General features: G+C 40.7%; 1 protein-coding gene across 1 annotated transcript; it reads right to left on the reverse strand.

Annotated features, from left to right (window-relative positions):
- Nucleotides 1-751: 751 nt before the first annotated feature.
- On the reverse strand, nt 752-1489 carry LOC145473414 (uncharacterized). Its single transcript, XM_081455025.1, has one exon. The coding sequence runs from the start codon at nt 1487-1489 to the stop codon at nt 752-754; it is 738 nt and encodes a 245-aa protein (XP_081311151.1).
- Nucleotides 1490-11723: the final 10234 nt, after the last annotated feature.

Here is an 11723-nt window from a genome sequence, read left to right on the forward strand (position 1 = left end):
CCAATTTATGGAATTTTTTCCTGTTATTTAGTTAATATAGTTAATATTAGTTAATATTAATATACTTTTTCAACATTTTACGAGAAAAACCCCCTCAAAACACTGTTTTCTGAGGTTTATCTCCTGGACAACTTGCTTATGGACAGGATGAACTTAATTCCATACTTCTCGAACCATTCATTATTACGTTATCGTGTTTATAATGAACACCACTTTTTAACACTAAGGAGCTAGTTATTCATTAACTATCGTAGCACGTGACCTGGAAAAGCTCATTTTTGAAGTCAGAGTGCAAAGTCCTTTAACGTGATACCAAAACTGTTCCACAGAGTTGTTTTGCAAAAAAAAAAAAATTTTAGGTATAAGACCACCTTAACTATCACGCTGGATTAGGAAAAGATTGTTGTTGCCAGAAGTTCACAATTACCAAAAGTCTACACCTGACCTTATATAGCAATGGGGCACATGCGTGTGTGTTTTATTTTATAATCATCCCGCTTAAAATATATTTATTCATAAATGTGTCTGTCGCGGGGTACAGTTGAAGTCGTCATAGCATTTAGCCCCAAGCCCCTTTAACATAGATGTAGACTTCTGGAATATTGAACTTTTGTTGATGGTTATTATCGAAAATAGCGTTTTACAAAAATATTAAACATTTTATTTAAAATTGGAAGTTATAGCGCCGAAATAACCCTGAATCGTCACACGTATACTCGTTAAAATTAGTACGTTAAGATTACGAGCGGCCTTATTTTAGAGAAACGTCAGAGACAAATTTTTGTAGCGACAACGACATATGAATTTGTACAGAAAAACGACAGCGATAATTTCCTCCGCTAGTTAGGCGACAAAGGTACACAGAAGGATGCGACAAGGCGACAAGACTAGCCCCCTTGGAAGGCCTCTCTGATGGGGTGCCTAATTGATGGATGGGTTCTTTCTTCTCTTTTTTAGAGCTTGGATTTTCTTGCCTACATACTTTCGCCCGGTGATTTGCTTTTCCACATTTCGTGCATTCCTTTCCAAACGCGACGCATTTATCACGTGATCGCTCGTGTTTCCGGCCACAATACTTGCAATCCACGAGCTTTTTTCTGTTCTTGTTCTTGTCTTTGGATCGGTGCTTTTCGTTCTGACTAAGGGCATTCACATCTTCTTTGCCACTCATGGCCTTCATCTGCGTGGCCGTTGTCTCCGCTGATCGGCAGGTATTAATGCATTTCTGCAGCGTTAATCCAGCTTCTTGGAGTAGTTTTTTCCTAGTTCCCATGTCACGAATGCCACAGACGATCCTATCTCTAATTAGCTCATCCTTTAGCGAACCGAAATTGCATGTTTTGGCTAGGACTTTAAGGGCCGTAAGATACTCGTCGAACGATTCCTCATTTTCTTGATTCCTGTTGTTAAAGCAGTAGCGTTCATAAATGACATTGGTTTGTCCGATGCAGTGCTTCTCCATTAACTCTAATACCTTGCTCATTACCATCTTGTCATCTTCTCTCTCAAACGGAAGAGAATTGTAAACTTCTAACGCGTCTGATCCAATGCACGTAATAAATGTTGCCACGCGTACTTGGTTTTCCTGCTGGTTGAGGCGAGATGCGATTTCGAAGGAATCCCATACTTGTTTCCACCTTTTCCAGTTTTCGGCGATATTGCCACGTGTATCCAAACGCGACGGTACAGGCAAGTTGCTCTGAATTGCATGAGGCGGTATGACAGGTACGGCTTCATTTTGCTGCGCTACGCTTGGTGGGAGTTTTACTAATATGCGAGCCAGCGAGCCATGCGAGTCACAGTGCGAGCCATGCGAGTCATGCGAGTCATGCGAGCCAGGGTGCGAGCCATGCGAGCCATGGAAAATGAAAAATAAAAAATAAATAAAATAAAAAATTAGTATAATAAAATGTATTATCGTTTGTCACACGATGTAGTCACTTTAGATGTAGATCGCGACGTTTCGACTGCTTACTGCTAGTCTTCTTCAGGCGATAAGGTCGATTGATTGCACGGTAACATTTATATCACAAAGGTCGGCTGTGATTGGTGCATTTCGATCCTCCTATTGTTCCATTGTCCCGACGAGTAGCTGTTCCCTCAGTGGTCCGCTGTTTGTACCTTGCTAGTACGTAACTAACTAAATAAAATAAACCCAAAAAATAGTCAAGAGAGTAAGTCAGTTCGAATTATACAATGGATTCCCGATTTCTCGAACCTCCCAGAGAAACGAAAAATGATTCGAGATATGTGGGGATGAGGGAAAATTTCTCCTAACTTTTTTTGACTCTCTTTTGCTAACGGGACCAAAAGATTGTTACGAATAATAGAAGGTTTAAAGAAATCGGGGCTCTAAAATTCTACTGTAATTTTTAAAATTGTAGGGAAATTGTGAACAAGCTGTGAGCAGCAGCAACAAGAACAAGAACACAAAGAACAACAAAGCTCCACTACGTTCTAAACACTACAGAGAAGGCGTGACTTCGATAGTGTTATGTAATCTATACAGTATTGATGTTATCTGAACCTTGATCATGCCAATGGGATAAATCGTTTTACTACCAACACGTACCTTCGATGGTGGTTTTCTTCGAAATTTGCACTCCTTTCAAAAAATAATATTCAAGATCTTAAAAAAACTAACTAAATAAATAAATAACACAAAATAAATACAGTCACGCACTTAAATATATTTACGTTTTAGAATCATCTAAGAAATTAAAACCGTCGCTTCATGTGGCCATAAGTGTAACTCGTATCATGTATATATTAAAATACAGCGTTATTTATATATTTCTTATCAGATGTTTTGGTATGTAGTATCCCTGTTTATTTAATATTTTTTCCATGTTTAAACCGTGGCTCGCATGGCTCGCACCCTGGCTCGCATGACTCGTATGGCTCGCTGGCTCGCACATTAGGCAGACCCGCTTGGTGGACTTGCATCAGCCGAATCGTCTTGACCAGGCGTAGGCATGATCTTGCAGACGTTAGGCTCAGTAGACTTCTGACACCATGTTTCGATATCGAACAGATCATAGAAAACTGTTTAAAGTGCTTTAATGGAATCGAGTGTTCCCTAGAATACACTTGAGACAACACCTTGTTCTATCTAAAAAGGTGTTATATCGATTACAAAATCACGTGACACACTTGCGTTACTATGATCTCTAACCTAGTGATACGATCTATCGTTACAATCACGACCACTAAATTGCCTCGAGACAGACTTGCTTAATCTTAAGGTAAACGTTGGAACAGATATTATTCGAAATTTCAGCCTGAAAGCTAAGTATTGATAAACGCCGCGGGTAATGTGGTGGTCGCAGCGCGCGACAAAGCTCAACGCAACAAACCGCTGATTACAGAGGACCCCTCCCTGATGTTCTCAATTGTCAAAGTGGCACGTGACTAGACCCAACCAGGGTCTCTCTTCGCTCGCTCCAGGGGGCGGTAAGATGAGAGACCCTGGGAACGAGGTTGTAAATATTGGTGGTTTTCAGTGTCACGCCATAAAAAATAGATTAAAATAAAAATCAAAACCGTTCAACAGATAAAGTCCAGAATCTGAGAAAAGAAAGAAAGTAAATATGCCAAGACTCTCGCCAAGATTCAGGTCACAGCAATTTTTCTTATGCAACGTATGCGGAAAAACTTTTTACCTAAATTTCCGAATTTTCTTCCTTCTCCCCCACCCCCCTCCCCTTTATACGCCTGCTACGCAGGCTAAAATTTATAGAGATTTGTTTGGAGACGCCATGCTGGTGCCCATTCGGATGGGCACCAACGTGGCGGCCGGAAACCAACAGAAACATCTGTCAGTGAGTTTTGCTACAAAAGCGTGCATTTATCCCTCGAGGAATTCAAAAACATTAAAATTATACTTTTTCTAATACAAGAATTGTTCAGATAGCCAAATTCCCCACAATAAGTCACTTTTTTAACCGTCATGACAGCTCTCTTCGCCGTCATGTAAATGCCGCGTCACGCAAAAGCTTAGAAATTCAAGCGTCGTCTATCACAAAACCAAGAACCCATTCGGAGCAAAAATTTCTATGAATATTAGTTTTCAGCTGCTCCTATACATCATTAAAGTAAAATCTCAAGGAGATCACTAGTTTTGTAGTTTGAATTTTTGGTGACGTCATGTGAAAACCGGCAATTCATTCTGACGTGAATAAACCGTTATGAATAGACCATTTTACAGTTGTCTGCTCAGTGACCTGGCCTTTGTATGGTAGCGAGGCTAGAGTTGACCTTGTTTTGATACAGACCTCACTGCTTTTGTTGTGTAAAACAAATTGTTCTGATGCTAACTAGGAGCATTTACATGACAAAAGCAGTGAGGTTTGTATCAAAGCAAGGTCAACTCTAGCCTCGCTGCGATACAAAGGCCAGGTCACTGAGCAGACAACTGTAAAATGGTCTATTGCGTGATCGAAAATGAGTGCGTGCGAGCTCGAAATTATGCGGTTTTCAGGCCGTCCGTAGATGAACTAAAATGCGACAGCAGGAATTCTCTAGCTATAAATATATACAGTTGGCTTTCCTTTACCAAGATATACTGATATTTTTTGTATCGTGTCCTTCCTGATGGAACCACGGGTTAATTACCAGAGGACGTCTTCGCCATTTTTAGTTCACGTCAAACCCGGCCTAATATATTGTGGCAAAAATGCATTTGGTAGAGTCTCAAAATTTCCAGCAATACTATCACGAGGGCTTATAAGGTGAGTCTTCAAATTTATCGTTTCATTTTTCTGGTATCTTCTACTGTTTCAATATAGCAACCAACCAAACTTCGGTAACATTGTAAATGGCGCCATATTGAAATGAACAAAATTAACATTGCAGTGACACAAACAAAGCATTGTTTGAGTCGCAGCCGCACTTAGCTTGTTGTGTTTGCTTTGACATCAATAGCTCCTTACCTTAGAAATCTTTTATAGGCCCTTATTATGCCGCTTGGAAGATACTTTCGAAATACTGTCCTCTGCAAGTTGGTGTAAAGGGGGCCGACCGGCGCACACATTGAAGCCACTGAGCCGGTGATGAGTAAACTTTAAAAGTTTCTTGTTGTCGTCATTTTCTATAGCGTGTCGCAACCCAGTTTCGTTTAGTCTACTTTGATCCTAATTATGGATTTTTTGACGTCCCACACACAAAAGATCCCGTACAACACGGCAGGCACCGCTAGCGATTTGCTTCCTGTCTGCCTGTCGACTGCGTGACATGCGGTAATCTGTCACGTAACGAGATCAACTAACAATTCATTCTGCCTCACGAATAAAATCTAAAGAAATGTATTGCCGTCATGAACAAATAAACGGCACGCATTGCATGCAGAAGCGATGACGTTTAAAAATTGTTCCTAGAAGATTGGAACATGAGCAGACAAACTGATTCTTAAACTTTTGGGTTAGAAATTTTAGGGGTTTACATTTAGGGTAGCCATTGGTGGTTCATTCAAGTAGTTCATGTACCAGGTCCATCTTGTCAGTCCATGTGCTAGGGGTCAGCGAAATGTACCAACCAAAATAAAAAGCACTCCGCTGAAAAGTTCCTCTCTCTGAACTCAACACCTTATTATCTTTAAAGATATTTGGCAAAGCGGAAATTAATTTGTTGTTTCAACCAAATCATTTTCTCTTGACTTGTCATGTCGCGTGTGCGACCCGCTTGTCTATCTAAAATTGTATGTATCGAAGATATGTTATTATGAGTTTGTCCGTGAGCGCAAATTTATCCGACACTGTATAAAGCAAAATCCACCCCCAAATTTTCGTTTAAAAGCTGAAATTAAAAGCACTCCGCTGATCCTACAAACAGCAAAGGAAGGCCGCAAAGTACAAGTTTCTCTCTCTGAAATCGACACCTTATTATCTTTAAAGATATTTGGCAACGCAAATTACCTCACAGAAAATTAATTTGTTATTAACTGTATACTTGTCATCAATAAACATTCGTATTGGCATGTACTAAAACCCAGACGGTGGATTCTGGACGATAGACGATGGACGATGGACGATGGACGATGGACGATGGACGATGGACGATGGACGATGGACGATGGACGATGGACGATGGACGATGGACGATGGACGATGGACGATGGACGATGGACGATGGACGATGGACGATGGACGATGGACGATGGACGATGGACGATGGACGATGGACGATGGACGATGGACGATGGATCTCTGACATTTTATTTCTCTCAGACATTTATTTCTCTCGGACATTTATTTCTCTCATTTCTCTAAGACATACTCATAGCTTTCAACAAGGAAAGCTACAGTTATTTCTGGCAAAGCTGGACAAAGATAAATATGGCACCCGTGTTAACAAGCAGCATAACTTGCAACAGTAAATCAAACAGCCGGGCCCGGCGTAATAATACAAAATGCAAGTAACCAACATGCTCACGGAATATTTCAATCTTTGTTCCTGTAGAGCTAATATTTAGAGAGCTTAAAACATATCTTGCAGTACAAATGAGCCAAGAAAACTAGCACGTGGCAAAAAACAGAGGTGTCAAACGCTACAAATTACACGCGGATAACAGCAGAAACCACGCAGACCTATGACCTCTCTAACGGCTCTACTCTGGTGAAATGTCCTCCTAAAAACAGGATTATTGCTTAGCGAAATATTCAAAGATCCCCCTATCGTACCATACAAAAGGGGCAGATCCTCAAAGATATACTAGTTCGAGCAAAACTCTCAAAGAGGCTATTACACGTGGATAGGAGTTGTGTAGGCCTGTCACCCCATTGTTATCATTATACATGTACTTTATCCGAGAGAAATAAATGAATGTATGACATTGCGTGACGAAAAATCCCCGATCAGAAGTTCGTGATAATTTGTCCATTCCTTAAGAGTTAGATTTTTGCTGGGGGAGGGGGAGGGCATGAATTTTTGCTGTTCAATATTTCAAAACTCCATGGTGACATCGCGTGACAAAAGCAAAAGATTGTGTGGAAAATTTATACATGTATATGTACTTTGGCTGAGAGAAATAAATGAATGCGTGACATTGCGTGACGAAAAATCCGCGATCAGAACTTCGTGATAATTTGTCCAGTCCAAATAAATTGTATTTTTGCTCGGGGGAGGGGAGGGGGGAGGGCACGAATTTTCGCTGTTCAATAGTTTAACATCGCGTGACAAGATTGTGTGACAATTTAAATGACAAATAAATGAATGTCAGAGATATCGTCCATCGTCCATCGTCCATCGTCCATCGTCCATCGTCCATCGTCCATCGTCCATCGTCCATCGTCCATCGTCCATCGTCCATCGTCCATCGTCCATCGTCCATCGTCCATCGTCCATCGTCCATCGTCTATCGTCCAGAATCCACCGTCTGGGTTTTAGCACATGCCATTCGTATTGTCTTTGTCCTGACAAAACGATTATCGATTGTTTAATCACAACCACTCTTTCGTTGACAGAAAATATAAAACAGCACATTTCCAAAACTTCATAAAAAACTGAAAACTGCGAATGAATCGTACCCGGACTTCATTACCACTACTGTAAACTGTATATTTCTGTGCTCATACAATGCTCATTCAATTCACTTCAAGACTGGCAAAAGTACAACTGCGCTACAATCCGTAAATTTTATGTAGACCCTTCAGCTATCGCGTGTGCGACTTGCTTGTCTATCTAAATTTGTATGTATGGACGATATGTTCTTATTACGAGTTTGCCAGTTAGGGCAAATTTATCCGACACTGTATAAACCAAAATCAACCCCCAAATCTTCGTTTAAAAGCTGAAATTAAAAGCACTCCGCTGATCCTACAAACAGCAAAGGAAAGCCGCAAAGGAAAGCCGCAAAGGAACGTTACTCTCTCTGAAATCGACACCTTGTTATCTTTAAAAATAATTGGCAACACTAATTACCTCACCGGAAATTAATTTGTTGTTTTAACTGTATACTTGTCATATCGATTAAAAGCAGTCTGCTGATCCTACAAACAGCAAAGGAAAGCTGCAAAGCCTTCACCTATCGCCTGTGCCCGGGGGGGGGGGGGTACTTGGGTCAATCTTTGTTGGGTATGTGCCGCTGGCCTCTCAGAACCCCTATCCCATTATAGTCATATTCTATGGCCAATTATAGACCCCATCTTAGTCACTTTTGGGTAAATGTAATTTTCACGACCCCAACTTAGTCACTTTCTGTTTTTGCGTCTACCGTATAAATCCTTTTAACTAAGTCTTCCTAAAATGAATTGACACATTTAATAGCTATAATATAGAATTGCAAAAACATTGCAGAATAGCAATTAAATACCGTAACACGAATGTGGACTCTGTTCTGGACTATTGTGCAACTGGTTAATGTTTCAGTTGTGATTTCAAGGCCGGAAATGTAATGGGAGCCGTTTGTCAAATATTAAACAACAGCAATAAATACGGTAACATTTTTTTCGGCGAATCTTTCCGTTTATAAATCACAACTTGCCAGAATTTTCTTACTCTCAAAATCCCGGAAAAGTGTGACCCCATTCTAGTCACCCTATAAAAAATGCTTGAAAAGGCGACCCCATTATAGTCAGTCCAGTCGTGAAAATGTGACCCCATCCAGCGACACATCCCCGTTAGCCCATTTATAGGAAGTGCCACCCCCCCCCCGGCGCCTGTGCGACTTACTTGTCTATCTAAACTTGTATGTATGGGGGATATGTTCTTATTGTGAGTTTGCCCGTGAACGCAAATTTTTCCGACAGTATTTGTATAGGTAATCATACGGTTTCGAGTTCAATTTGGAATTAATTTGCACGAGTGAGTTTTTCAAAAAGCTGAAATTGCACGAGCCGTTTCGGCGAGAGTAATTTCAGCTTTCTGAAAAACTCACAAGTGCAAATTAACTCCAAATTGAACGAGAAAAACCGTATGATTATTTATTAATAATATAAACATGAAAAACTTCGCGCGGAGGAAGTGCGGGAAAATCTTTCTTGGAGCCATTTTTTCTTATTTGAGAAAGCTTTTTTCAAAGTTTCAACACAAAATTTTCTTCATCATTTTACCTGATATCATTTTCTTAGAAAAATTCCTATTATCTTTCAGTCAATCATAATTCAGAATTTTGATGTGTAATTTGCACTGGTGTTACACTTTTTGCACTGATGTTACACTTTTTGCACTGGTGTTACACTTGAACTGCACTGCTCTTAGCCAATCAGAATCGAGTAATTTTTTCATGTGTATTATTAAAACCAAAATCCACCCCTAAATCTTCTTTTAAAAGCTCTTAAAAGCACTCCGCTGAACCTACAAACAGCAAAGGGAAGCAGCAAAGGAACTCCCAGAGTGCATTTCGCTTCCACGGGGGATAAAAGGTGCGCGACATAAGCGCGCGGACATAAGCGCGACAAACTATGCGAAATCACTATTCAAAGGAATGCATGCATGCCAGCATAAAGCGATGATGTCACACAATGCGTCATCGCTTAAAAAGATACAACAAAGAAACAGACTTTACAAAATGTGACAAATTTAAAACGTACAGTGAAAACTTTATGGAACGAAAATAACAGTTTAATTTTCCCACGGGAAACAAATGTAACCAGTTAACGAAAGTAAACAAAAAGCAAAAGCGTAATAATCGTCGGTGAAAGGAATAAAGATAACGGTTGCTTTAACTCCAGCAGAAAAAAATGTCTTGTTCTTTCCTTGATATTGTTGGTGGCGTTTGTGGTGCAGAGGAACGCGTAAGGTATCCGTCTCCTCAGATAGTATCGCTGACATCGTGCAGCAAGGATATCAGAAGCCACAAGCGTTCTTTCACAGTTTTCAGGTGTTGAGACAGAGATAGAACTTATCTTAGCAAGAAGCGGGATTTTCGTGAAGTCCGTTAATTTTTCAGAAATGACTGTTTGCCCGTTACATCGATCAAGCCTTGGAATCGGATGGAGAAGAGCTTGTAGATTATGTTCTGTGCCTCAGGATGTCTCCGGTCTCAAAAAGGAATCTGAAAAAGTACCAGCAGCAGAAAGGGGAATTAGTTTGCAGCACTCAATACAAATTTTTGAGCTTACGTAAAACCTCGTACCCGTCGGATCAGGTAAGCGGTTACAATGTTTATTCTCACTTTATGCAAGGATAAACATCCGTATAGCTTCTCATTTCACGCAGGGTACTTGGCGGGAATCACAGACATCATATCCTAACTTCAAATCACTTCACTGCCGCGTAAAATAACGCCAAGTTTAACAGCAAAATTATTTTCATGTCTCACGAGTTTTCAGGATTTTTGCAAATATTCTTACGTCGGAATCTTGTTCAAATACTGACATTTACTCAACATTTTCACCTCCCTCAAGATTTATTCAAAACTAATTAATGGCGTGGGGAACACTCGAATTGAAATATTAGAATTTCTTCCAGCAATGCTCGGAAAAAAGGAAAGGAACGTAAAAGACTGAATTGTGCCAAGGTAAAACACAGATTGCGTAATCAATTTGAGGTTTGTGGGGCTTTTTCCTGGGCTGGTTTTGTTCTTTTGCCACATTCAGAGCTATTTGCTCAAGGGGGATGTGTAAAGTAGAAAAGAATAAATTAATCCTTTCTCTCCAAATATTAAAGGAAGCTGTGTACGATGTTGACAGTCCCTGGCAAAAACAAAAAATCAGTTAGAATCGCAGGACTTGGGTGCCACAGGAGGTGTGGAAAACATCACAGAAGGTCTAAGTGGTCTAAGCTTGGTAAGTGTCCATCCAATATAGTTAATGAAAGTGGAAAACCTTAGCGCATTCTCTGAATTCTCCCTTCTCCGCCCTTTTCAGGGGTTCAACCCACGCGGGAGAAGGGCGTGTCCAGGATAACTTGCATGCGCATGCTCAAAACGCCGCCATTGCCGCCCGTCAACGACTGGGCAAGCCCATACATGGCTCAGGAATTGGAAAAGCGTGCCCTGCCCGGATAGCCAATCACATCCCAGAATATAGCCAAATAATAAAGGTTTTAAATTAATATATGGCTTCTCAACTTTTTTTCTAAATGTTCCAAATGGAAAATAATGAGTAGTAACTGGATAAAGATATCAAGATAGGTTACCAGTCCATTAAATTAATTATCGACTATTACTTTCCAGCTCGCATGCAACTTGCGCTTTTATACACGACACCCCGCGCTTGCATACGTTTGATCTCATTTTGAAGCCATCCAAAGCAATGTGTTCCCTTTTTCGTCAGATTGATGAACAAGCGAGTGACTCTAATATTCCTGCCATTACTTGTCCTGTAACTATTGGTGATGAATCATTGCCAGAAGGTTCCACATCCAGACGGCAGAGCCTTTTTGTTCCGCAAGAAGATTCCGAAGAGAGTGACGAAGGCTCCAATCTAGACAACGAGTCCCAGGTGCAGCTTAATTGCTTCTTACAGCTTCGAGACGTCAGTCCAGTACGTCACACGTTATCAGTGCCGTGGAATGCAGCCCACGAGCGTACTAAACGCAGATACCTGCGGAAAGCTCAACAATGTATATCTGCAATGCTTGATGTCCTGGCACCTGAAAATTCGCAAGAAATGTGGACGGAGCTTTGTGATCGTCATGCTGTAAGCAGAGAGAGTCAGGTTGTGGTCGAAGGCAGAAGTGAAAAAGAGACGGAGCTTCTTAGTGTATTTGTTGAGAGCTACTTCAACTTGCAACATTGAAGCACCAGACGACAAATACTCTCTTTGATGGCAGATAAGTTATCC

The sequence above is a fragment of the Orbicella franksi genome, chromosome 2 (genome assembly GCF_964199315.1).
Source record: "Orbicella franksi chromosome 2, jaOrbFran1.1, whole genome shotgun sequence".
NCBI classification, from domain to species: Eukaryota; Metazoa; Cnidaria; class Anthozoa; order Scleractinia; family Merulinidae; genus Orbicella; species Orbicella franksi.

Excerpts from the sequence above, each read along its gene's own strand:
- LOC145473414 (XM_081455025.1), bottom strand. The coding sequence starts at position 1,489 with ATGGTAATGAGCAAGGTATTAGAGTTAATGGAGAAGCACTGCATCGGA.